This window comes from Xiphophorus couchianus, chromosome 23 (genome assembly GCF_001444195.1).
Source record: "Xiphophorus couchianus chromosome 23, X_couchianus-1.0, whole genome shotgun sequence".
In the NCBI taxonomy this organism is placed as follows: domain Eukaryota; kingdom Metazoa; phylum Chordata; class Actinopteri; order Cyprinodontiformes; family Poeciliidae; genus Xiphophorus; species Xiphophorus couchianus.
In genome coordinates, this window is record NC_040250.1 from 17,368,302 (window position 1) to 17,395,466 (window position 27,165).

Below are 27,165 nucleotides of genomic sequence, written 5' to 3' on the forward strand. Positions count from 1 at the left end.
AAAAATAATATAATGATAAAAAAATATATAAATTGCTGCAGCTCAAGGCTGAGTCTTTTTTTTTTTTGCGGCACTGCAGACTGTTACCCTCTCAGCTATTTTCTGCTCCGCTGTGCCTGTTCGCCAGACAGACGGCCGGCTGCAGCGAAGCATGTGACTCGCTTCTGTGCAGACCATGACTAGAAACTGCCAATTCTAACCTCGACTGCAGACACGAAGGGAGGAATCATGTCAACAAGCATCCAAGTTTCCAGAGCTGTTATTCTATTGAAAACATCGCCACTGGTGGACTGTTCATCAGTCTTTGTCTTACATAATATGTTTATTTTATCGGTTATCTGCTGTACATCGTCTTTATTACATTGTTTACTGTAGCAAGATGACAGTCTTGATTTTGTGGAGGTTGAAATCAGCAGGATCACTTCCTTTTATTGGTTTTATTGCCAGCACGTGCAATATGAGCTTGCGTGTACTGCATGTGCAATAATAACTGCAAACACTGGACTAAAACAGCTTGATTTATGATTTTCTCAAAGTTAGTCAATTTTTCTTCTCGCTCTTTAGGTAAAGGTGAAAAAATATGTCCTTTCCTAAGCTGTACGCGGCAAAGCAACTGAAATGACAAGGCAAAAGAAGGACCATGTTGTTTTCTCTGTGCCTCGGTCATGGCTTTTTCTTACGACACTTACAATGCTCGCCAGTGGTTAGTAACATGTGATTGTTCTGCTTCACTTTAATTAATTTAGCGGTGTTCAGCATAGTTTAGTAGCAGAGAGAATCTGTGGATCTATTCTGGGCCTTTCATGTCTGACAATGTGAACTTCTTGTTATCGTTTTTTTTATGTACATTTTGTACGTGACAACTGGATCTTGTCATTAGATGAATGTTTGGATAAAAAACGTTTCACTAATGTCTGTATGTAGCAGTCAGCCTACGCTGCCAACTGTGATGATTTTTAGAATGATTTATAAGCTATGTGAGCGATACAGACAGAAAATGTGTGCAATGTCAGGCATTTTGTACGTGTTTGCGTCTGAATGAGATGTTTCATACTGTATATATCTGAGACAAACTCAAGATATCTTTATTTTCACTAAAATGTTGTAGATTGTAGCACATCGGTATTTCAGTGTGTTTTTGTTTAAATCAGTGCAGATGCAGTTGTTGAAAAAAATCTTACCAATAAAAGTCCAGCTTCTACTTCAGTGTTGGTAAACCTCAGAAGAACTTTGCAGTTTGTGTTTTTGATTTCCTGTGCAAACAGAAACTGTGTGGCCTTTGTCTTCCTCTCTCCCCACTTCCTCTTTTCAGTTGGATTTGAGCCAATCTGAATTTCATCTGAAATGTTTCCCACAATAACACTGAATATTGCCAAACTCTGAAATTGTATTGATAGATGTATCTAAAAATCTAAATGATGTTCTAGGTTGTTTTTTTTTTTTTTTTACCATTTTCAGACTTTAAAGTACCAACCATTTGCTTATTTTGCTTTACCAGGGACTAACATTAACAAGTCACACATCATTTGCAGATTAATTTATTTTACTAAATGACTTATGACTTGTGTCCAAAACAAATATCTAAATAATTAAATTTTCCGTTTGCTGATGAGAGAAAAACAATTGACCTTGACTTCTATGTTGATTCTTGGTTGCACAGTTTCAAAATTGCACAAGTTAATCAATTCTAGTGAATACATATTTGAAGTTGTCAACCAGTTGCACGGAAGGACAATGCTTCCAGTCTTCCTGAAGTTGCTAGCTGTGTTGCTAATTTATCTCATAACAAGATATATATAGACACAAAGAGACCGAGAGAAATGCACCACGAGTCTGTAATTTTCTTCTTAAGTACACCTCGATCGTGAGGCAGAGAATGTAGAAAATAAAATCTGATAACATTGTATGATCTTTATCTAATAAATTAAATTTATTTAGTCACCAACCAACCAGAAAGGACTGTGGCTCTCACAAACCTGTCATGTTTAAGAATCCCTCCTAACCTTCCACTGATTACCTTTTATTAACCGCACCTGCTTGATGAGTTTTGATTGGGTACCGAACAATAGCCAGACAGATAGGTGAGAAGGCAACACTTGTTGCAATTATAAGAAACTGGAAGAAACTCAAGATGACTGACAATCTCCCTGGAAGTGGGACTTCATTTAAGATTTCATCTTATGGAACATCAACGCTCCTGAGAAAGCCTAGAACTACAAGGCAGGGCCTGGTCAGTGACCTGAAGATTTTTTGACATACAGGTGAACAAACATCAACAACCTTAGGCAGGTAAATGTATGTTTGCTCTGCTTTAATAAGCACCAAGCAGAAGATCTGAAAAAGTACACATAACTTTTGTTGTTTCTTAAAGGCCAATGGATTCATACATATTAAATCAATTCATACAGCAGCCCACATTAAATATATATTTTTCACAAAATAATATCATGCAAATTAAACACTACTCTCTGAGGTCCATTTTTACATTATAACCCCGTGGAAAAAAGCAGATACGCAATATAGCTATAAAAATCTGCTCACAAGGTTATAGAGAGGTAAGCCTGTAAAACACAAAGCAGAAATGTCTTGATATAAAAAAAGCTATAAATATGGCACATGAATAACGATGCAGAACAAGGTTTGCACTAGCTCAGTTTACATTCTTGTAGTCAGAAGGAGACCGATTAGTGGGACCACAGTATACTGTACCAACGTTTTTAAGTTATGGTTTCAAAGTTACGAATTTTCTCCATCATACAGTTTCTATAATTAAATGTCCTTTCACTGAGATGTCAGGGAAAAGACCAAAGAGTTTTCTCTGTTAACGATCAGCTGACTGAAAGAAAGCTACATCACTGTTCCTGCAATAAGTACAACAAATTCAGTTTATTATGAAATCATTTTTTAAAAACTGTCATGACATGGAAGATTAAGGACCATATACTGCGAAAAATGACAAATTTAGCATGTTTATATTTTCTGCTTGTATCAAAATAAATAATTGCTATGTCTATGCCTGCAAAACAACTGTGTAATATAAAATAAACTTTACATGTAATGACCAATATTACATGTAAATGCATTATTTTGGAAGCAGAAGAAATTGCTACTTTTATGTTTAAGACAAAAGCAGATCATGTTTTATATTTTTGTGTAAAGAAAAAGTGAAAGCAAAGCAGCTTTATCATATTATAGGAATCTATTATCAGTTGCTGTCAAAACGTGGGCCTGGGATTTGTCACCATATGAACTTATTCCATAAACATCTTGGCATGAAACCAAAACTACACTCATCATTTACAACTGACAATTTCATAAAAAGCATCAAAGCATCCATTTTTAAAGTCTTCAGCAGTATTATTATTTATGCTTGGAAAAAACATTGGAAAGCATTTCATATGCTTAAAAAACTTAATAAAACTCAATATATTAACAGTAATCTCTACAGTCTGTGACAGCTTTCACTTCTACAGATTTCAACTCACCCTTCAACATGTGACCAGCACCGTATCATATGTATTTTTTTATTCTGTCTCCTCCGTAATATAAATGTTATTTCTAGTCCTACACTGCTTCTGAAATCCTTGCCCCCAAGTCTCTTTTTATAGCATTATAAAGTCCAATCAAGATTTTATTTTTTAATTGCTTAGAACCATTAGTTGTTTCTCTCCTTCTTCCTCTGTCTGTGCATCTAATCTCGTACCTTCATCTTCGTCTGTGTTTATCTGTGCCACTCCGAGTCGGTATAGAGAGTCTCTGATGACCACCTCTCCAGGCTGACAAGCCTTCACAACCTGGTTGATCTGCTGGTTTACTATGTCTCTGCTGCTGAGGAAGTCTACAAGTCGGTTGTACAAGTAGTAATAAGCTGTGTTGTTGAAAATTATGGACTTTGTGTTCACATTGTCTTCTGGTTCTTTTAAACAGTCATTCTCTGGTATGTCGGTCTGCTCCTTTATACTTTCCTCTTTGTGATGCTCCTCTTTCTTTAAGTCCAGCTCTGTTAGCAGATTGATATACGGCTCCAGATCTCTGCAGCGGATCATGCAGTGGTGTTCCTGAGCGGGAGTGTCCCGCGCTGCTCCTGGAGGATAAACCAGCCAGCAAGAGGAGGATTTTGTGATGGGGTGAACCAGCTGGTTCTCTGCTACTAAGGAGAGGTCAGCGGTGTACGGCTGGTCCTGTAGCTCAGGGCACGTCACAAACTGAAACAGAAACTAAAGTTTGTCTGGGCAGAAACGTACTGAAAACATAAGAGTCACAGAATGCTATAAAAAAAAAAAAAAAAGTTTCATTTACTGGATTTATTCACTAGATTTAAATCAAATCTGCATCTAACTGAGCTGTGTATTCAATCAATACATAGATTATGCTTTTGTCTGTGTAGTTAGTGTAGAACATTAGTTAGTCTTTCTATCTTCTTTATTTGTATTCCTGTAAGTTTATTGACTTAATTGAATAAATGCCAATTGAATAAAGGCTTCTGAGCAGTAGACTTTCTGGAGACACTTACTTCTGGCTTTTCAAAGGGGTCAGAGAAGCAGCCCTGGTTTCTGCCCCACATCTGTGTTGCCAACTCTGGATACTGCAGATCAGTGCAAAGCGCCACTTGACGAGGACAGTCGCAAACGTAAACTGGAGGCCAGTAACGGGAGGAGAGGAGCAGATCGACGTGGTCTCGAGCCGTCTCTCCTCTCACCAAGTACTTAGAGGAACACACCACCTACAGGCGGGTTGAGCAAACAACATCTAGTGTTCTAAAACCATAACACACAACCAGAAATAATGTGAAAATCCTTATGCAATAATCAATACGTCAATTAATTGAATTGAATTAATTGAACTCTTTCTCCACTTTTAAATTGAATCAATAGCAAATTATTTCATCAAGGTCAGACTTTAAATGTAAAACCTATAAAGTTTAAATGTAAAACCTGTAAAGTTTTCACCGCTATGTCTGCATGTGAGCGAGTACACAACCATGACACAGTTGAAGAAAAGAGTTCTTACAACAACCTCTTTGGGAGTGATGATACACTAGTTTAGTTTATACACTAGATACTAAGAAGAGGAGATCAAGGAAATAACCTAAAAACAATGACTTTTTTCTTGCTATTAATGCCGATTTGTACCCGTTCTGTCCATAAAACAACTGTCCACACTGGAAAAAACAGCAGATGTCCTCTAACCATTGTTTCTTTAATACAAATGTTGCTATTTTTTGTTCTTCTACTCATGATCTCAAACTTTAGATTTATCTACTCTGAGTCTGGAAACACAAGGAGTATTACTGTCTTTGACAACTCCTCATGATGGTATTTTATGTGCACTAAAGGTGTTATTTCAAATATGGCAAATAATCTAAGAAATCTGCAACTTTTAGAAAAAGGTACCACAAAAATCTGTAATTTTAGGCCACAAAAATCACAAGAAACATAGCAAGTTCTGAATGGACTGATAGTTGGATGGAGGAACTAATGAAGCAGTTAATGTGTCATGGATGGATGGACACAATGATTATCCAGAAGTAGAAGATACTTCCAGACTGCTTATGGATCATGTGCATACAATGGATTGTATTGGAGGCTTAAAATGTCACACAGTTATGATGGCTGCAGTACGAATTGATTGATTTAATTTATGTCTGGGAACATGATAACATTTATGGGCTTGTTTTAATCAGAGCCATTTTGAGTTTCACTGAAACTAATTTAGTGGCTGAACAGCGAAGGGAAAAATACAACAACGATGGCAACTGAATTTATCATCTTAGCAGTCTATTGTCAGAACCTAAATTCACTCAAGCTGACCTGCCCTATTTAGCTCATCCCAACATGACATCCAGCATTTATTACAGAGAGGGGATTTGTAATAAAAATAAATAAATGGAAACAGAACAGAAGGTATAGGAGGGGCAGGGTACAAGTTGAACACAAAAATATGCAAAAAATGTACAAATAAGAGAACCAATGTTTCACCTTGTGGGGGCACACCTTGGACAGCTTGCCTGCAGTGAGATGGGGGGGTGGCTGTGGAGCCGTGGGAGGGCCACTGTGAACATGTGTGTACAGGTTGACCAGGGAGGCCAGAAGCTCGTTCTAGCAGTGAGACACAGAAAACATGACTTACTGAAACAAGAACACTCATTTTAAGAATAATTAAAGAGCCAAATTACAAATGAACATATGAAGAGGAGATTTAACCCAGACAACCTAAAGGCGCAGGTTTTGGGTGAAAGATATTTTTTATTTAGAGAGAAATTGATTGGTGTGCATTAAATGCAACAGTAAACGTTATAGTTTTTCTATTGTTTGAAATAATATTACTGTACTACTCTGATTTCACTGTGTATTATTGAAGGGTGTTAAAGTAAAGACACACTGAATATAAATGCATATATTTGTAAAATAATTGTTATTCTCCTTCTAATTCAGAAGTACTACATTGTTTTGGTCTATCAGATAAAATCCCGCTAAAAACTCTGAAGGAAAATATGAAACAGTTCAAAGGGTGTAAACGGTTTTGTTCAAACAGTACAGTAAACTCTGGTAAAAGGTTCTCTTTGTTGTGGCTCACTTGTTTCCTTCCCAGACAAACACACACCTTAGTGGAGCCAGGGGTGAGGCCCACCCCACAGCTATCCAGTATGGTTCTCAACTCATCCTCACTGTGATCTTCGACCCTGTCGAGTCTGAGCTGACCGTCATGGATGAGACGAACCAAAGCTGACGGATCTCCTGAAAACATCAGAAAATTTTCTGATAGCCAACAAACCAACCCACTGAAAGAAAGGTCCCATCAGCATAAACACATGATCCATTTTCTTAATCTATAAATAAAGCAAATAGCTATTGCGATATTAACACATTTGTTTATTTCTCAAGTCTGAGGCTGTTATAAGTGTAACCAACATAATTCAGCATGTGTGTGTACCTGCAGGCTGTTGTATTTGTGGCATTAGCTTGTCCTTCTCTGTGTTGATGACAGTGGGGCTCCTCATCAAAGGTGGTGCAAAAGGAGCAATAATGGAAGCATCCACCCGTGTGATGGGGATGTCTGCAGGGAAAGCCGCTTGCTCGATCGCTTCCCCCTCCATGGTCAGCCAGAAGTCATCCACATGAACTTCGTCTGAGACTGAACACTCCGGCCAGGTAAACTGCAGAGTAAAAAGGCGCATGATCTTCCTGAATCTGCTGAAAAATTATAGGTATGTTACAGATTACATAAACAGTCTGTCACCTCCACATTCTTCAGCTCCAGTACGTCGTTTCTGTGTCTTTGTGCAATCTCAACTTTTGGGGCAACACCACAAATGCCACAGATCATGTCGTTGTAATCCCGCACCGTCAGACACTCAAAGGCCCAGTAGCCGCTCAGGAAAAGCTCCTGAACTTGAGATGATTCCTCTGGAGTAAGACTATGGACTAATGTAAGAGCAAACACATCAAAAGGCTGATCAAAAAAAATCTACTGTTGAATAAATGCATGAAGAGGTAAACTGGAATTTACTTGGATGATTCTGGATTTGGTCAAACACAGATTGAGCAGCTAGAGATGGTGTCTGGCCCAGTTTGATGTTGGCTCTGATCTTCAGAAATAAGTCAAGACTTACAAGAAGTCGATTCCCAACGTTGAACAAACCTGAACAAACCAGTAAGCAAATTATTAGACAGAAATGATTAACTATTCTAACACAGTATTACAGGTTATGTTGGGTTCCTGTATGAACACAGCATGTGGCTCACTCTCCATGGATGCCATGAAATAGGAAACAAGCTAAATATGCTGAGATACAGAAAGAGAGACCTTCAGCTAATACAATATCCATTTAATCATGTGAGTTGAGAGAAACTCTGCAAGGCGAATTAAAAGCTCCTCTCAGGTTGTCCTGTTGGCAGGGATCCTCAGATAATGATTGAGTTTTGAAGGAATTTACGTAAGGTGCTTCTTAGAAACTCTAATTCATAAGAATGAGACAACTAGAATCACATTTCAGAGAAAAAAATAACTAAAAACAGAAACATCTGTTTCTTAGACATAAAAATTTTATTTTCTGTCAAACAACATAAAGAAGCATTGTTATTTATTATACACTGATCTGCTCCTAAAACTAAAAAAAAAAACAAAGCTGAAATGGGGATAATAGCTAAATGGAGAAGCTGCATAAGATTGCTAAAATTAGAAAAGGTAAATTAACATGCAAATCCTTTATTCTGTAATAATCACCAGACTATTAAACATGATAAAGATTTTAGTAACACACTCACTCTGAATGAACCTGAGAAAAAAATGATAGAAAAACTAATTATACTACGGTTATCCAGTTAGTTTGTGAAACAGATTATGTTGTGCTGTAGCGCCCTCTTGAGGCCAATTGGTAAAACAGTGTGAATGAGAAACATTCACCACTGGTCCAGAGTTTAACCCAGGTTAGCCCTATTCTAACAGCTGATTACACAAAAAGTACATTTTAAAACAGTTTTTTCCTCGAAATTAAAATAAATAATGCTCAGAATTATACAAATTTGCTTTACTGCAACAGCTGAGTGTTTGTGGTTACCTGGATGCAGATCTGCAAAGCTGTGCAGGGCCAAACATCGAAGGTTGGGACACACTTTGAGCTGCAGAGACGCCGTCTGCATCAGAGTCTCGGTGAGCAACCAGCAGTCCTCCTGCCCGGCAACAGTACTACAAGGTCCAATCATAACCATGTACACAAGTTTACATTAAATCTCAGAAATCAACATGAGGCAAGGTTGCAAAAATGATGAGGCAAAACGAGGGAAAAGTCATCATCTATGGCCTTACCCCCGCCCTCCTTTCAACAGATGGTAGCTACACAGGCCACAGTGTGTAGCTGCTGATTCATAAAACTGAGGCCACCCAGTCTCCAACAGTGTCTCAGTCTCAGCATCACTTCCTTCACCATTCTTAACCAAGACTATTTTAACATTGTTCAGCTCCTGGATGAGGCTCAATGTTTCCTGCAGCTCTGTGTCACTCTCAGGTATCTGCAGGGTGCTGCGGATTAGCTGCAAAGTGCTCTGGCGCTGGACGTCCCTCTGAGCAGGACTCAGGTCCTGATGGGGATCTAGCAAAGTCTCAGACTGAGGAAGGAAACAGAAAGTTAGTGAGAGGATTTCATGCACACAGCAGTCAGCATCATCAAACCGCGTTTGCATATAAATAATTTGATTAGTGCTGTGAAATTGGCTGATTTGCACTTGACCAAACCTGATTATTGATCGGTTACTCATAGACAGAACTCTTTGGTGTGGAAGTTGTTATTGAGGGAAAGAAGAGGCAACACCTTATAGCATCAAAATGTGATGAACAATAAAAAGGTCAATAACTAAGTCATAAAAAATGTAAAATGTGTGAAAGCCCTAAAGAGAAAAAATCAGTTATCCGTCATAGGTCTACTGAAGCAGTTGTCACTGAGCCGTCGTTGTGCTGAGCTCCATTTCAACTACACCTTACAAATAATCTGGATGTTGTGTTTCTCCTACCTTTGGAGGTTTGGTATTCTTTCTGGTCAGCTCGGTGCCACATTTTGGACACACAGCAGGTTTGTGGCGGTTCTTATACATGTAGTCACAGGCCGGGTTCTTACAGCGGCCTCTGCCTCGTGCTGTGGATAGCCCCAAATCCTGAAACACGCAAAAAAAATAAATCTGTCACACAAACAGAAAAGAAACCACAGAGAAACAAATTTTCCATAAAAAGCACAAGGTTTACTTACAAAACAGGAAACCGTGTGTCTGAAAGGCACTAGGGACAAAACATTCACACCTGTGTCAGGAGTGGAAGTCACATGTTTACTTCTGTCTGCTGAGACGGAGGAATCCTGCAGAAGGGGATGCAGTGAGTGAAGAAACTTGACCTCATCACTGTCACTCTGTGTTTTCAGAATTGATGGGTGTGTTTTCACCTGGATGGTTGTTGTTGTTGGGACGGTCTGGCCAAGCTGCTTTAAAGTGCTGGGTTTAAGACCTGACAGAATCTCTTGAGGCACTGTGGCTACAAGTACAACCACGTCAGATGAACACCTAATACATCTAGAAATTACATTTCTTCTTCATGCATTTCAAATGTGTTGTGAACACATTCACAGCACCAAGTGGTGAATGTACCTGCTGCTGTATGGTTGCTTTTAGAGACACCTTGAGGTTTTTCTTTCTCTGGTGTAACAGTTAAGATCTGAATCACAGTGCTGCCTGTGAATCAACCCAAACACAATCAAATATGTTGACCCAGTTAAGAACAGCTTATTACCTGACGTATATGCCACGGGAAGTTTGTCCAGTGTTACCTGGGTTACAGACGGCAGGAAGGATGGGTCTCACAGGCCTCTTCTGAACAACAGCACAGCTCTTCACTGGTTTCTGATGCGTGCTTTTAGTATTCGCTTTTGTTTGTTTACTTTAAAAGGAAAAAAATAAAGAGTGCAGTCAGATATTCATTAAAAAAAAAAACATGAAGGGCGTGCCGTGGTGGCATAGGGGTTAGCGCGACCCATATTTGGAGGCCTTGAGTCCTTGACGCGGCCGTCGCGGGTTCGACTCCCGGACCCGACGACATTTGCCGCATGTCTTCCCCCCTCTCCTTCCCCGTTTCCTGTCAGCCTACTATCATTTAAGGGACACTAGAGCCCACAAAAGACCCCTGGAGGGTTAAAAAAAAACAAACAAACATGAAAAGACCAATGGATTACACTGACAAAATTCTTCTAAGATAGAAAAAAACAATAGCTTTTTTTTCACTAAATTCCTTTAAACAACCAGAAATATGTAGATATTCAAGTTCAAATGAAACAACAATTTTCTAAAGATTTTGAACAACTAATAATAAAGATGTTTGAAGGTTCTATATGTATTCTAAATTATCCTAGGGTCAGCTTGTTTATATGTAATATGTAACATGGTCAACTTGATCCTGGACAAAGTTTTATGTCACCTCCTCTTTCCATTCTGCACCAGTAAAGAAACATGTACATAACCATGTCATTAAGCCACTGTGCATTTTTTCCTCTTTACAGTTAAATATCATTATGAATTATAGCCATAGAAAGTCACAGTTATGCCCAAATCTCATCTGTAATTTAATCAAATTCTAAGACTCTGCAATACACATTATTTTCCTTTATTTGAGTTCTGCTCTTATTATGAGAGACAATGACACCTGAGCCAATCAGAATAACTAGGCATTCTCCTAATAGTAGTCACATAACTGTATTTCTTTACAGATAACTGTGAACAGAATATTAAACATTTCCCTCACCTCTATCTTTCTTTCGCAACGTCTGTAATATTCTCCTCAAGTTTTGTGATTTCAGATGCAAGAATTTATATCAGTTTTGAGGACAGCAGAAATCCCAGAAATCATTTATTATAACTATTGTTATTTTGTAAGTCTAATTTTATAACTAAAAACACTACATTAAAAATCACAAAGATACCAAACTGTGGAAAAGTAAAATGACCAACACCTTGATAAGACACTTGACTATGACGTGTACCATATTTGAGGCAGAGGTGTGGTGCTGCTGCCCTCTGGTGGTGCTGCAGCTGATAGTGCAGGTTGTTTTCTGTTGCTCCGATGAGCTTGTCCTTCCTTGTTATCGCCACCAGACTTTGTTTCACTGGTGTCTGCAGAAACATGCAGTGCAGCCTGACAGCTTTCGTTACTCTTGTTGTCAGTTGTTAGCTTGGAAGCACCAGCTTTATCTTGTGTCCTTTTAGCCTAGAAGAAACACAAATGCAGTCAAAACCAACTGAGTCAACTGAATCAGAGCTGTAAAGAATACTTTCTATCAAATATTGCCTGCTAAAAGCAACTCAACCTTTACAGCAGGTATCCATTTTCCTCCCAAGTGGCTCCCACACTCAGGACAGGTAGGTGGTTTGTGTCGAGTGACGTAAACAAAAGAACAGCCAGGATTTAGACACCTCCCCCGACCTCTCCTTGTGTATGTCTTTACAGACTGCAGTAAAGAAGAAATAACTCACTTTTTTTTTCAAAATTTATTTTAGAATAAATTCTGCAAAAAAATAATATGCCTTTTTACCATTTTATATGAAGGTTTGGGAATCTGGTTTGATTTGGCCCCTACAGAAATCATCATGACTGGCTGCAGGGAACTAATGCCTGCCAAAGGATGAGGCTCCAGTTGATTCTTGAATGAAGGATAATTGGGAGAAACACTTACTGAAATAAACTGCTTTGCTGAAACATTTTATTTAAACATTAAATTCCTGTCATAAATCATTTACGCACAGATCTCACCTGGGAGGGCACAATGGTCACCATCTGCGTAGCTTCTCGTTGCACCATTTGCACTGCTACTCCACTGGCTTTTGTTTTCAGTGATACATCATTCAGCATCTCATCAACAGAACCCTGTGAGCCCTGGATGTCTGTGGAAGTCAGGGTTTTGGATGAAGACCATGGCGAAGTTCTTTGGGGAGTCACATAAGAAGGCACCACTGTTTCCTCTGCTGTATCACTGGGAACAGTGGGAGGTTCTGAAATTTCCATCTCAGTGGCCAAGTCAACAGGTGCTACCTTGGACTTGGGGACCCTGAGGGCGACCGAGCACAAGCTTCCTTCAGCTGAAAAATCAATCGATTCGATGCACACTTCTGACTGAGAGCCTACAGCTTGATAGTTGGAGGAGGCGCTGTTGGGCACCAGGAAGCAGTTGGCTCTGGGGAGAATTTTGCGGAAGCCCGGCAGGTGTTTACTGGAGCTTTGAGATGTCTGAGGAAAACAAAATTCACAAGTAAGGAAATTGTTAAAGGCTTCGGAAAGCACACCAGAGAAAAAGATGAGGAAAAATCAGTTTAGTCTCATTCATTCAGCCGGTAGCAAACTTAAGATATATATCAAGACAAAACTTGTGAATCTTGTGAATTTAGGGAAAGTGGCTATACTAAATACTTGACAAAACTTGACAAACCAGAAAGAACTACCTCAAAATACTCTCCCTAGTGTCTGCTTAATTCTAAGAACTTAATTCAAAGACAACTGGAATGTAGTGTCTCTTGGTTTGTCAAAAACTACAAAAGTTTTTCAAAGACTTTCAAGATATATTTCTAGAAGAAATATGAAAACAAAGAAATCTGCCCTTCTTTAAGGACTTGTGGAGGGAGACTAGGAGATTAGGGGATTGCTACATGATTTTCTTTAATAAAACAAATTATCAAGACATATTTTGTTCAAAGCCATCCTTAGAAGAAACCACAGAATATCTACTGGATATAGTTAAGGATTCTGGCTTGGGAGCTTGTATTCGGAACTATTTGTGACTTTATCAACAGTGACAAATAAAAAAGGGGGGGAAACAGTTCCAGGTAAAGGAAGATGAATGCACCGTCCTTTGTTGTTGGCAGCCTGATGCTGAAAACAACATGTTCTACTTCAGACTTCATAGTGTGTTTTTTGTCAGAAGTACATCTTACAATTGTGGTGGTTTCAAGTTGTGTTTTGTCTCACATAAAGCATTCAATGCAATCAATGTTCTTCTTAGGCCTCTAATGAGCCATCATTTGATCCAGGTGCATTAAACCAGGGAGAGAACTAAAACATGCAGGATGCCGGCCCTCGAGGACCGAGTTTGGACACCCCTGCATTAAGCCTTTCCATCAATGATGAAAACATTTCCAGCTTCTCTAGTGTTATTATTTAAATTTTATTGTGTTTCCTTGTGCACAACGGCAATAATCTGATTACCCATGCTATTTAGAATATTCTAAGAATGTGGAAACATTCATAGATAGTATAATACATATATAATGCTGGGGCTTTTGTGAAAACATCCACAGAGACATGTCTTTGTACCACAAGAGCATCTAAAAGTTTGTCAGATTAATGATTCAGTAAAATGGTGGATGGGTGATAACTCACAAAGACTGAACACTGATATTGAATCAAACGGTGGATAAAGAAAAAGTATAATTTAAAGTGGTTTTGACAATTACACAGCAGGTTATTGCAAATTATTCTTTCACATGTTGCCGTTCACATTAAAAGAAGACCCTCAATTTATGTGTATGTCTATAAATTCTCAGTCCTGAAAGTTCCACAAGACTAAATTAGTTTATGATCCACGACTTTGCTAATATGTCTAACTTACTGTGTCTATCCCCTCCTTTTCCAACTTGGCTCTCTCCAGATAGTAGCTCTTTTCAGCTACACTCAGTCTCCTCCAGCTCTCACTGATTCGTTTGTTGACTTCAGACTGAGGCAGATTTGGGGTTCCGAGTTGCATAACCTGGTGAACATCGAAGTAGTAGAGCAGGTAGGCAGATCTGGGACAGATGATAAATCACATATACAAATTAATACATCAAAAGAATTACTCCAGGTCCATAAAAAGACAGTTCAAGTTATCCACATTACATTACCGGGGCTTCTTGGGTCTTTCGTGACTGTTTTCATCAGTCTTGCCCCGCTTCTTTTTGGGGGACGTCATCTCCACTTGGCTGTACACATTTTCAACTTCTTCAGTTACTTTCACAACCTCTAACACCTCCACATTGTCCATGTCTTCCATGGATCAAGGACACTGCTAATAAAACGCATGGATTTAGTTTACCAAACCTTCAAATAGATGCTTTATTTGCAGGATGAGTGTGCAACTTTACCTCCCTCTACCGACAATTACAATTAACACTAGAATAATGAAACTACAGCTTAAATGCTTAAACATTCAGAATGCATGTTGGTCTGTTTATGCAACGTTACAGTGCATTTGCCACGCATTTGCTTGCAAAAAGGAAAGAAATGATGCAGAACAAATAAGCTCAGAATCATAATTGCGACGAAACACTGAACTTAGCTCTGCAGAAAAAAAGTATCGCCAACTAAACTACACTGAAAAAAACGTGCATGTGAAACTCACTGGTTTAATGGCGTGTGTTCATACTGCCTGCACGCCTAGTCAACTATCCAATGAAATGCCGTCTTGTTGAAGCCTTACCTACTATCTGCCGACCTTTAAGAAACTGTTCCAAGCATCTACTGGGAGAAGCCTGTCATTGCATAAATGGTGAGGAACACCTCTATGTTCATTTTTATGCTTTAGCAAAGATTTACCACGTATAAACGACTGCAAAAGCTAAATAGTCCTAGCTGACAAAACGACTGGCGAGAAGAAACATGGCGATTTGTTGCTATGGGCTTCGTCCAATCAGATTTCGCGATAGATATGTCCGATCCAATCACGTAAGACGTTTTTAACACGTGAAATTGACTCTTGCGTCCCGAATATCGTTGTCATTGCAGTCACATGGAGGCGCTGTTTCCAAAGACTAATTCAGTCGTAATTTCTGAGCCTGTGCAAAACATTATGACGTTTTTTAAAGCAAATCTTCTCATTACTACTATTAATTGTAATGTTAATCCTGCTTTAATTAATAGCTATATATATATATATAAAGCAGGATTAACTTTACTATTAATTACAATTAATAGTAATAATGAGAAGATTTGCTTTTGCTAAAGGAGTTTTTGCTAACAGAGCCTTTTTTTGGCAGTCTTTTTAAAAAAATTATTATTATTAATGAGCATCTTTGTTTACAAGTACAAAGAAAAGCAAAAAACAGAACACAATATATTATAAACTTTGCCAGGGGTGTAGCTTTCAACAGTAAATACATTGGTATGAAAAACAAAAAGAATAGAAAGAAGATATGACAAATTAAAAATATTCAGAGATCTACAAAATTCATATGTGTTTACAGCTTATTTGTTCATACTCTTGGAAATAGTGGATAAATAGAGTTTGATTTCCCTAACCAAAACTGTAAAAAAAAAAAACAAAGGGTGACGATGATGAAAATTTACATTTGTGAATATGAAATTTGCCAAATATAATTAGATTGATTGCCAGTCTTTTGTCTGCATTAGTATTCTTAGCATGAAAGCCAAAAACAATATGCTCATACCTCAGAGAACATTTAGTATCAATATTACAATTTATAAAGTTATTTCACTCTTTCCAAAATGTTCTTGTGATACGACAATTCCAGAATAAATGACTAATTGTTTCTGGATACTCTTTGCAGAACTTACCGTTGGGGTCTATTGTTTTAATACAGTATATTCCATTATGTATTGATTAATAGGATAAATTCAATGTAACAGTTTAAAAGAGACATTTTTAATTTTGTTGTTTATGAAAAGTTTCTGATGATGAGTCCACACCTTTTCCCACAGTGAATCAGGGACAGAATTCTTCCAATAGAAAACAGATGAAGGTACAGAAATAATATCTTGTTGAAACAGGGTACGAATAGTTCTGTTATTCTTACAAGTAGAAGGAAAACACGCTTTACCAACGGTGGTGTCATTTACATTTAACAAGGCCTTACATTCATCAACAACATTATTTCTAAAGAGTTCACAGCTGCCATATCCTGCTTTTATCCGTTCCTCTATTTTACCAATCTCCTGTCCAGCAGGTGGCGCTAATGCAACTTCTGCGTCTGTTCCAGAAGAAGTAGACTGACCGAAAAAATGGCGGATGACAAGGTGAGTGAGATGTGTCTGGCTTCTAAATTATAAATAATATTTTTGCTGCTCATGACAGCAATAGTTAGAGGAGCAAAAAAATATGGTGTCCCACAGAAAATGTTAGTTCTGTGTTACAATCATTTGGGAAGCTCTCAGCGAGGGGAGAGAAAGGAGCCGACCCTGAGAACATGCAAAAAAAACCTTCAGAGAAACTTATGTATGTATGTGATGATGACCCAAACTGCCGCTAGTGTGCTTTTACTGTACATCACGGTCTGTTAAAATCACATGCGTATTGTGGATTCAGTATGGTTTGTGTATGTTTCTTTTTAAAAAAAATATATCTCACATGAGCTGTGTTTATTTCAGGATCCTCTGAGACAGTTAAAGGATCTAACTCGGCTTAAAAATCAGCTGGAGGCGATTCAGAGGAGAGTGGAGACCGAGGTATCCGCAGAATTTCCCCAGGTGAGCTTTTATAGGTCGAGTGGGCACATGCCACTGAAATAGGGCATTTTCGTCCACTTTTACATATTCTTCTGTAAGATATATTTCTGAAACTTATCAGTGCCTCAAAAGATTAATTGCATATATTTCTAAACTAAGAGCGGCACAAACAGGCTGGAGATTCGTGATTGATTTCCGATCTCTAGTTTTGTTCAAACTGATCTAAACTGTTTTTGATTTCTTGTTAGTTGAGTAAAACAATTAAACAGTGTGTAAAACATTGCCATAGCCTGCCAGTTATTTATACTAGGTTCATAAGTGAACTACCTAACTTCTGCAAGACAAAGTTTTACAGGGACTGTTTTCTAGCTGTAGAAAATACAACTTACCTTGAAGCGACACTTTATGTACTTTTAAATCATCTCCCTGAAACTCAAAATAGTTTTAGTCATACAGTCTAAACGTTGATACTTTCTTTTCCTTACTATCAACTTCGACATCATTGTTTCTGATTTAGTTCTGTGCATGCACAGCTTTAAAATAGTTTGGATATTTGAGGTTCAGACTGTCCTGTCACTTGTTAGGCTGTGAATAATTATCTGATTCAAAGTTGATGTCCTAGTGCAGTGGTTCTCAAACTTTTTTCAGTGATGTACCCCCTTAAAAATATATTTTTAGTCAAGTACCCCCTGACACGGGCAAAACATTTTTGGAATTAAAAAGAGGTACAGTGCTGTAAAATCACTGTCTGATTTATTAAAGCCAAACAACCTATATCAGTGAACCTGACAAATACATCCATATTGCAAACATTGCATGGTTAAACAAAAAAGAAAAACAGAAGACGGTGACCACCAGGAAGGTATAAAACCAGTCAAACCGTTTTATTTTAAAGGATATTGAAACTAAATACTGAATATAAAATTCAGTGCATGAACACACATTTATATTTTATCGAACTTTTTACAAAATAATTTTTCCCAAGACTTATTATGAGGAGCCTACTGATTTTTTAAAGATATTTTGAAAAGCTTCACGTACCCCCTGCAGTACCTCCACGTACCCCCAGGGGTACACGTACCCCCATTTGAGAACCACTGTCCTAGTGTATCTCTAATAGAGTTGGGTAGCATAGCAAAATTTGTAATAGTAGCACTACAGCTCCTATGAAAAGTATTTACCTCTTAGAATGTTTTTCCTTTTTTATTGCTTTACTGCAAAATAGTCATAATCCACCAAATTTGGATTTGTTTTTGAAAGAAAAAAAAAACTTTTAATGTCAAAGTAAAATCAACTAAAGTTGTTGCCCTGTTTGACAAGCTGTTGGCCTGCCACCAGAGTCTTTTGATTAATACAAATTCACAGCAATATCCTTCTAGTACTGGTAAGGGAACCATTTACTGGTAACAACTTCACTGAAACTTACTGAAAAAAATCTGAGCTGCACCTTTTAATAACTACTCCATTCAGCTGGGACAACATTAACCCTTTCTTTAGCGTCTAAATTGAAGGTAATTTAAAGCAAATGAGCTGTATGATGGCAACTTAAAGCTGGCTTGAAAATATGACATTTTAAAACGTTTTGTACCATATCACTTTGGTAACTGGAACATGCTAACAAATTTTAATGACTGTCTTTGCGTCTTTTTTCCTTCTGTAGGGAAGCACGGTGTTTGGATCACCCTTCCTGAAGGGCTTTTTGGTCGGCTATGTGGTGGCAAAGCTTCGCTCCTCGGCCTTCCTGGGAGTGCTGCTGGGAACTGCCACTGGCATTTACGCAGCCCAGAGCTATCAGGTGCCTAACATTGAAAGGACCGTTAAAGATTACATGAGCACAATGAAAAAGGGACCAAAGTAAATTGGGCTGACGTTCACTAAATGAGGAAGTGCTCTTGGAGGTACTGGTCCACAGCAGACTGGAGTTGAACTTTTCTGAGTAAGGAGGATTATGGATGCATTCTTTTGACTGGAATTCCACTTGGGACCTAAAGAGAGAAACTTTATTCGTTTTTACTTTTGCTTTGGGTTCAGTTTAATCCTGCTTTAATTTCTACTGTCCACTGTTAACACATTGCACCTGCATGACGTTGTGCCTACAAGGTTTAGGGCTTAATTAAAGCAGCTATATTTATATTAAGGCCTTTGGATTTTAATATGGAAAACAGGCAGAAACTTTCCCCACCTCATGTACACCACAACTTTACTGGTCTGTTCAAAATAATCACAATTTAGTCTTAGAATGTGTTGGAAATAATAGTTAAAGAAAACTGATTGAATTGTTTTATTTTTTTTGCACTGAAGTTATCCTCTGTACTTGTTGAAGCTGGTGTTTGTTTTGTGTCATTTAGAATGATTGTAATTAAGAACGTGGGGTCTCAAACCCCGGTCAGGACTAAGAGACAGCGGGCGAACAGGATCAAGTGGGGCTTCCTGTTGGGCCTGATGGTGTTTATCTATGGTTCTCATGCGCCGCTTATCACTCTCACCAAAGTAGACGGTCAAGTCCCATTCAACGCCGCCTCCTGCGTCCTCATGATTGAGCTGGCCAAGCTGCTCATCTCCCTGCTGAGCCTCGTTTTCACAGGCTCCACATCGATACCGCGGTCTCCCCCACGTCTCATTGCCCCTTACGCGATCCCTGCTGTGCTGTACACCTTAAACAACAACCTGGTTGTCATCATGCAGGCCTACATGGACCCAAGCTCATTTCAAATACTCTCTAATCTGAAAATAGCTTCGACCGCTCTGCTGTACTCCGCCTGTCTGGGGAAGAGGCTGCGGTCTAAGCAGTGGTTCGCCCTGGGGCTCCTCATGGCTGCGGGGGGCTTCCACAGCTACAGCAGCCTGGATCTACAAGGCCCTGAGACGATTGATGTCGATGAAGGTCCCAGGCTACACATCACTGCTTGGGGACTTTTCCTTGTGCTGGTTTACGCCGGTGTGTCTGGGCTGGCAGCAGTTTACACAGAGAGGGTGCTGAAGAGCCAAAGGTTGCCCCTCAGCGTACAGAACCTCTACCTCTATATGTTTGGAGTGGCAATCAACGGGGTGTCCTCTCTCTCCTCCATAGGAAGTGACCAAGAGTTTCTGGAGGGCTACTCGGGGGTGGTGTGGGCTATCATCGCAGGACAGGCAGCAAATGGACTTCTGATGTCTGTGGTGCTCAAACACGGTAGCGGCATCACCAGACTGTTTGTCATTTCCTGCTCCATGCTGGTTAATGCAGTGCTATCCTGGGCCATCTTAGGCTTACAGCTCACTGCTTTGTTTCCTCTACCTTGTACTCTGATTGGCTTGGCAGCTTACCTTTATTACGGATAGCAGAGGGTTCATTGGAGACCTGCGTGTTTGGCTTCAGAGGAGCTTCAACAAAGGCTGCCAATTGTCCTTCACGTTTGAGATTATTTTACTGGTACTGTGCAATTTAAAAGTATCCATTTCTCTCGAACACATTTTATCAAGTGAGTGGAAAATGATGTAATGTTATTATACACATAAAATATGAAAGGTAGGACTTTTGTTGGGGCAGCTGCAGCTCTTTTGGGGTTATCAAGCAGTGCTACATCTAGAAACACTTTTACTCTTCTCTAGTTGAAACTCACTCAGATCAGAAGCAGAGCTTGCCACAAATTAGGTCTGGACATTGTTATACATAGGTTTGAGATTTTAGTCCAGCTGGGAACCTCCTCTTCAGTCTCAGGTATTGTAAAGCCTCTGACAGGCCTGGTATGTTATCTAATTCCATTTCATTTTCACAAAAACTCTTAACCATCATCCCTGCTCCTACTAAAGCATCACCAACAGTGTGGGTTACCATGAGGATCTTGTTTTAAAGCTGATGTGCAATCATGGTGTTTGGCAAATAATCTTATTTAACCAAAGCACCTTAAACATGTTTGCTCTCTCTCCCAAGTGGCTTATGTTATACTTCGTATAACTTTATTTCAACAATGACTCCTTCTGAAACTCTCTTGTAAAATGGCCTGATTTGCAAAGTGCATGACAAATCCTTTTAATAGGTTGTTGCACCTGAGCTATGGATCCCTATAGCTCCTCCAGAGTTACAATGGGATTCTAGACTGCTTTTCTGATCAAAGTTCTGCTCCATCAGACTTCCAAAACTTTAATCTTCACACCGAGGTTGGTCCATTGCTTAAAATCCTAACAAAATACAGACATTGAAGCTGATGTGTGAAAAAATGTGGAGCATCTTAAGGGATATAAGCACTTTTGCTGGGCATTGTCTGGTTTGTGTTTTATTTAGCCTTTATGTTATCTGCCTTCTAAAACTGAACTCCTTTAGTCCTTTACTTTATTTACTGCAGATGCAGACGTGTTATCACTTATACATTTGAGAAGTGTCTCAAAGAACAAGCTGGCAAAATGAATCAAATGTTGGGTTTTGTTTGCTACACAGTTACATTGTTGCAGAGACATGCTGCGAGGATCCATAATCATAAACCAAATCATCTTTAAAGCACAACATCAGGGATAAAATGTTACATGTTGCGTTTATGACCAATAAAGTTTCTGAATCATTTACCAACACGCGTTTTCAGTATGAGACTCATTGATGCTGGTTTATCAGGTCAGTCACAGGATCTCCTCGCACAGCAAGAGCGTCTTTAATCTCCCCCAGTGCTGCAGAGTCAGAAAAACATGAGAACACTGTGAAGAGTCTTTCCAGTTATGTGACCGGCTGCTGGGAAACACTGACCTTTTTGAAGTTCCTTGTTTTCAGCTTGCAGCTGCTGATTCTGAGCCGACAGGTAGATGGCATCCTGCACAGCTTCCAGCAGCACACTCCTATATCTTCCCTCTGAAATCTTCCTCTGCTCCTCACTAACTTGACGAAACGCCCTGAACACCTGCAGAGCAGGAATACTGATAACGAGCATGTTTGGGTGACGCCATTAAATGTGTGTTGGGTCAATTGGATTCTTGACTGTAAAACTATATCGTTACTAGGCACTACAAAAGCCTACAAACATTGGGGTTAGCTTATGCTTGTTTATTTTTTGGATTTGAATACAAATGATCTACTCAGCTATGACAGTAATAAACTATATTCACAATAAAGAGAAATGACAACCAGATATGCTTTGGTCAGCTCATAATGGGGCCTTCAACTGAATAAATACAGTACAGTAAGGGCAAAATTGCAAGAGTTTGAGCCTATTATAGACAATAACGGCTAAGATTAGGTTTAGTAACATGCACCCAAGATTCTCTTAAGTTAATGAGGAGACTAGTAGTAGTAGAAACCATAACATATTCACAATCAGTTTATCTTGATATGCATGTCTGAACTTTCTTAAAGAAAAGCCGTAAGAAAATAATTCAAAGGTAGAATTTACAAAATTCTAACTAAGAATTTAGTTAGAATCCTTTTTCCTCAGGATGCACCTCAGGATGCACATCCTGAGGAAAAAGAGTTCAATGTTACTCTGCATTGTAACAACTCGGTGTATTTCTTTCCCCTAAACTATGCACTCGCTGCTCTCTCAACCTAAGATGTTGTTTTTTGTGCTCTCTTTTTTTTTTTTTTTTTATGCAAATCTTTTTCCAAACCAAGAAACTATATTTTGCGTGGATTTAAAGCCAATTAATTCCCACCTGTAGGCTCTCTTCCCTCAAACAATGCAGCTCCGTTTGGTGTCTGTGATGCTGATCCTGAAGGTCGCTTTCTGCCTGCTGGCCCTCGGCACGAAGCGCCTCTATTTGCATCACCAGGACCTGCCTCTCTTTGCTCAGCACCAGCAGCTCCCTCTGAGGGCTTTCTGTCTGATGGAGCAATGAATAAAAACAGTGGTTAAAATGAAAAAAAAAAAAAAAGTTCAAGGAAATACCAGAGTTAATATGGAAGTGCAGCCATTTCTGCCCACCATAAATTCAGCCTTGCACTTATTCAAACTGACTCAGCACTCTCGGCTGAGATAGATCACAAACAGAATGTTAAACAACAGGGTATCTCATTATCTCACCGGCGGCTGCTCCTGCGCCAAGTCTCTCTCCATCTTCGCCACCTCCTCCTGAATTAATCTTGTGTGATCCTCCTTAAGTTGCCTCCTCCGCTCCTGCGCTTCATTGTATTCCAACTGAGACTAATCATTAAAATGGCAAAATTAACGTCTTAGTGTGTGTTGCCCACTAATCCAAGCATAAATCTTGTTTAGATGTTGAAAAGACTGGACTAAGCTTTGTAAATGTGTTGTCAAACCAGCGGTCGGGTACGTAAAGCTTTCTGCAAAGAGTTACCCTAGGAGGCAATAATTACAGCACTTTCTAAAAAATTCTCAGTGGATTTCTAACAAGATCCTGCTGAAGGGGGTTTTCACAAAGCTTTGAGGAGGGATATTACTTACAGGAGTGGCGAGGATGACATTTGGGAGGCTTAAGAGTTTCTCAAGTGGAGAAAATAGTGTTGGAAAGGAAATGAGTAAATGAAACAATGAAGATTTGCTCAGGGTTAATGTTTGAAGTTGAGCTCATAGGGATTTTCTCCCATCTCTCCCTTAATGCTCTTATCAAAGAATTAAGCTGTTTATGGGGAAACATATTAACTAAAATGTGAAAGTTTGGGGCATTAAGAACTATTTTCAGGAGAGGCCTCAGTCAGGTAGGGGCGAAGACACTCCTGGTAAAAGAAGAAAATAAGTAACCAGGCTAGAGTGACAGCCACAAAGTTATCTATGCCGTCACAGTGAAACAGTGTTGAGCATTGATCACTATAGGCGTCTTAAAACCAGACTAAACGATTTATGAGTCGATCTCACCTTTTTGAGTAGGACCCGAAAAAGATCCCTTCCTCTAAAATTAGGCTATGCGACAAAGTCGCATATGGAAGGTTTTCTTAATGATACACCATGTAAAAAGTTTGTCAGACCAGATTGAAAGAACCCTTACACCGGAAAAAGATCATTTTGTCAGAACTATACTGGTACTCCATTATGGTAAAGCTGATGATGTCATGCTGCGAGGTAGCCTACTCACAAGGACATCTGTTTTACTAAGACTCCAGGAAAATATGTCACCATTTTATGCTTCTTAATGTTAGTAATACCTGTAATATGTAGGTTTTAGTTTTTAAAGCTTGATGCTATATAGACTAGGCACAAACTCAGACAGAAAAGTTAGTGAGGTTGTAAATTCTTACAAATTATTGTGGCAAAAGTGCATACATTTTCTCAGCAGAAACCTTTGAGTAACAACAGCAAAAATGTGTTATATTTTTCTGAAAGAAATCAAGAATAGATCAAAAATAGTCATTGAAAATGTTGTGTTTAAGTGACCAAAACATTAATAATTGTAAATGGCAAATTTCTGGTTTTCCGTTCATGTTTCTAGCTTTAAAATAAATGGCTCAATCCATCTAAACTGGAAATAGAAATTGAGTACCTGAGCTTGATCAGTGGACAACATAAACAATGTAAAATTTGAGACAATGTACATTACTTGTTGACAGAATTGGGACTTTTCTGAAACATTCCCATTCTTCAGTGTTTCCTCTCTCAGAGCTTCCTTCAGCTGTTGGATTCTGGTTACCCTCTCCTGGACCTTTTCTGCGCTGCCTTTACCTTCTGGAAATACCAGAGACACACAAAATACTCAATCGCGAATATCTTTATCAATTATGCTGTGACATTTATCCTGTTACCTCTGATGTGTTCCTCCATTTCTTGTCTCAACTTTTCCTGCAGATATTTAGCTGTTTCTGTACTTCCTTTCTCTTTCATGAGACAAACTACAGAAAGTTGTTGGCTGCTGATTGATGATTTCTGTCACGTTAAAAAGCAAATGTTAACCTGCATAGTTTGAATTTAGCTACGTTATATTATGGCCGACAACCACCAGACCTTAACTTTGGCTTTTATTCTCTCTGACTCCTCTCTCCTCTTCTCCCACGACTGATGTTTCACTATCTATTTTCGAGATGGCAGAATAAATTTTTATTGCACTGAAATGCTGCTGTATTGAATGCTGTAGCTTTGATTTTGTTTTATTTACCTTCAGATTCTGAGTCAGCTGAGCTAACTTGTAAATGCTCTGTACCTCACTCTCCCCTAGCAGTACCACATTTTGTAGCTCCGTGATCCTTTCACGAAGCTCTTGCTCAATTGTCCTCGGATTCCAGCAAACAGAAGTGGGTTTAGTAACTAATCCCCTCACTTTCTGAGCCAAATGTAAAGCAGATTGAGTTTCATCATCAAGGAAACCTGAGAAGAAGTAATACCCAGAGTCAGATTTAATTCAACCACCTCCCACTTATATATTCCTTTCACTTACCTTGAGGGTTGATGCAGTAGATGAGAAATGTCCTGTTGGTTCCTGTAAGTGCATCTTTAAGCAATTCATGAAGGAGGCTGTCGCTGACTACAGGATCAGAGTTTAGTGTCTGGTCTAGGACCTTCAACAGCGGGATGACTCTGGAAAAAAAATGCTCATATTAGCAAATCTGATGTGAAAATAAGGAGCAGCAAGTTGGAATTTTTTGTTGCCAATTTGTCATCACCATGTTAATGACTGCACACAGAAATCCCTACCGCAGACAAATCGTTGTCCATTCAAACTTTGGCTGAAGAGAATACATCTTAGTTTTATTGTTCTTTGTATGTTTGAACAGAAATGTGTGTCAGTATTTCAAGTAAATATAGAACAGAGTAGATGGAGTTACAATTGTGTTTTGTCTTTATTCATGAGAAAGTATTCCTGCTCAGTGTTTTATTGCATTCAGTTGTGTTTTGTTCCTAAAGCAAGCCCTAGATATAGCTATTGAAACCATTCGTTTTGTCTATACTGTATTTATTTCTATATAAAGAGCTCCTGATCCAGTGTTTCTGTGCATTTACTGTTTATAGCCAATAAACAGCTTGTTTTCCTTTTGAAATACCCTTGAGCTTAGCAATGTCTCATTCCTCGATGCTGCTATTGACTGAATTTTTGCTACCTCAAATTCTGTGTGGTCTGTTTTTCTTTTACATAGAGACAGTTTTCTTGTTCAGGAATTTTTCTCTTCTAGTCAGAGACCAACTCTGTCATTAACTCCCCCTCTCTTTGTTTACCTTCCCCATAAAAATACTCTTGTTCCCACAAACCCTCAACATGGCAGATGGCTGCTTATTCTGAAGACTTTCATCCCTGTGCTGGTTATTTTGAAAATAAACATATGATGAAGTTTAAGAAGAGGTGTGATTGTCAGAGACGATGACATATTGTCGCTGCAGGAACATGACAGGCCTTATGGGAGAAACAAGCCAGGAGGGTTTTCTTACAAGAAAGCTCATGCTGTTAACACATTGTCTTGATTTATGTCACTTACTTCGTTGTCATTTTATGTAAATACACACTCTGCTCTTGGACAGATGGCAATGAGCCACTGAATATATATAATAAATCTAAGAAATCTTGGAGAAATTAATTCAGTAAGACTGAAAGCTGCAGTTTCAATCAAAAGGGTTATTAATTTTGGGGAGAACTCAAGCATAAAATTATGTACATGATTTTCAGTACATTATCTTCTTAGTTTAGACTAAATGTTTAATATATCTCAGATTAAATTTACAATAGAAATTATGGTAACACTTTATTAGACGGGTTGTGAATAAAAGGTGTATTAAAGGTGTAAATCATGACACCTTTAATACAAAGTTGACATTATTCAAAATGTCTTTGTTATGACAACTTGACATTAGCCAAGAAATCATGATCTGACATGAATTTGTTATAAAAGTATTACTGATTAAACTTTAAAAATTATATAGCTTTATGTTATTAAAGCTAAAGTTTAATTAGTAATACTTTTATAACAAATTCATGTCAGATCATGATTTCTTGGTTAATGTCAAGTTGTCATAACAAAGACATTTTAAATAATGTCAACTTTGTATTAAAAGTGTCATGATTTACTGAATGACACTTTATGACAACAGTCATAAATATTCATAAAGACTTACTCATGTTCATGGCATGTGTTATGTCATGTTTATGACAGGTGTTATGTCATGTTTATGACAGGTGTTATGACAGCCTTACTCATAACCCTTCAAATAAAGTGTTACCGAAATGATACATTATATAAGAGATGCAGTTTAGCAGCATAAATTGGATTGCAATGTAGAGATATTAAAGTACCAATTGCGGCAAATATTAGTGTGCCACATGTATTCTGGACAGGTTGTTACAGTTTGGTGAGCATTGGTAGGT

General features: G+C 38.6%; 4 protein-coding genes across 8 annotated transcripts; 2 read left to right on the forward strand and 2 right to left on the reverse strand.

The window, feature by feature from the left end:
* Positions 1 to 103: 103 nt before the first annotated feature.
* Positions 104 to 15,171, reverse strand: hmgxb3 (HMG box domain containing 3). Of its 5 annotated transcripts, XM_028009451.1 has the most exons (21): positions 14,981 to 15,170; positions 14,406 to 14,569; positions 14,135 to 14,309; positions 12,277 to 12,759; positions 12,068 to 12,175; positions 11,843 to 11,983; positions 11,519 to 11,742; positions 10,313 to 10,422; positions 10,134 to 10,217; positions 9,932 to 10,020; positions 9,743 to 9,847; positions 9,510 to 9,650; positions 8,809 to 9,107; positions 8,561 to 8,688; positions 7,510 to 7,641; positions 7,240 to 7,424; positions 6,934 to 7,156; positions 6,604 to 6,737; positions 5,979 to 6,098; positions 4,514 to 4,723; positions 104 to 4,205 (listed from the first exon to the last, which is right to left on the reverse strand). In XM_028009451.1, exons 2-21 carry the CDS (start codon positions 14,552 to 14,554, stop codon positions 3,639 to 3,641), a joined length of 3,807 nt encoding a protein of 1,268 aa, XP_027865252.1. In that variant the 5' UTR covers positions 14,555 to 14,569; positions 14,981 to 15,170; the 3' UTR covers positions 104 to 3,638. The 5 variants fall into 5 exon arrangements, with proteins under 5 accessions (XP_027865252.1, XP_027865249.1, XP_027865248.1 ...); XM_028009448.1 differs by having other exon boundaries at positions 9,743 to 10,020; positions 12,286 to 12,759; positions 14,903 to 15,171; XM_028009447.1 differs by having other exon boundaries at positions 9,743 to 10,020; positions 12,286 to 12,759; positions 14,406 to 14,566.
* A 1,258-nt stretch (positions 15,172 to 16,429) lies between these two features.
* LOC114139482 (SLC35A4 upstream open reading frame protein-like) lies at positions 16,430 to 19,233 on the forward strand. The gene is made up of 3 exons (XM_028009457.1): positions 16,430 to 16,533; positions 16,885 to 16,983; positions 18,623 to 19,233. Exons 1-3 carry the CDS (start codon positions 16,519 to 16,521, stop codon positions 18,818 to 18,820), a joined length of 312 nt encoding a protein of 103 aa, XP_027865258.1. The 5' UTR covers positions 16,430 to 16,518; the 3' UTR covers positions 18,821 to 19,233.
* A 53-nt stretch (positions 19,234 to 19,286) lies between these two features.
* On the forward strand, positions 19,287 to 21,504 carry LOC114139480 (probable UDP-sugar transporter protein SLC35A4). Its single transcript, XM_028009455.1, has one exon. It carries the CDS (start codon positions 19,312 to 19,314, stop codon positions 20,281 to 20,283), a length of 972 nt encoding a protein of 323 aa, XP_027865256.1. The 5' UTR covers positions 19,287 to 19,311; the 3' UTR covers positions 20,284 to 21,504.
* LOC114139481 (trichohyalin) lies at positions 20,824 to 24,840 on the reverse strand. Its single transcript, XM_028009456.1, has 6 exons — positions 24,620 to 24,840; positions 24,418 to 24,542; positions 22,947 to 23,066; positions 22,579 to 22,746; positions 21,680 to 21,830; positions 20,824 to 21,603 (listed from the first exon to the last, which is right to left on the reverse strand). Exons 1-6 carry the CDS (start codon positions 24,696 to 24,698, stop codon positions 21,530 to 21,532), a joined length of 717 nt encoding a protein of 238 aa, XP_027865257.1. The 5' UTR covers positions 24,699 to 24,840; the 3' UTR covers positions 20,824 to 21,529.
* Between the last annotated feature and the right edge of the window lie 2,325 nt (positions 24,841 to 27,165).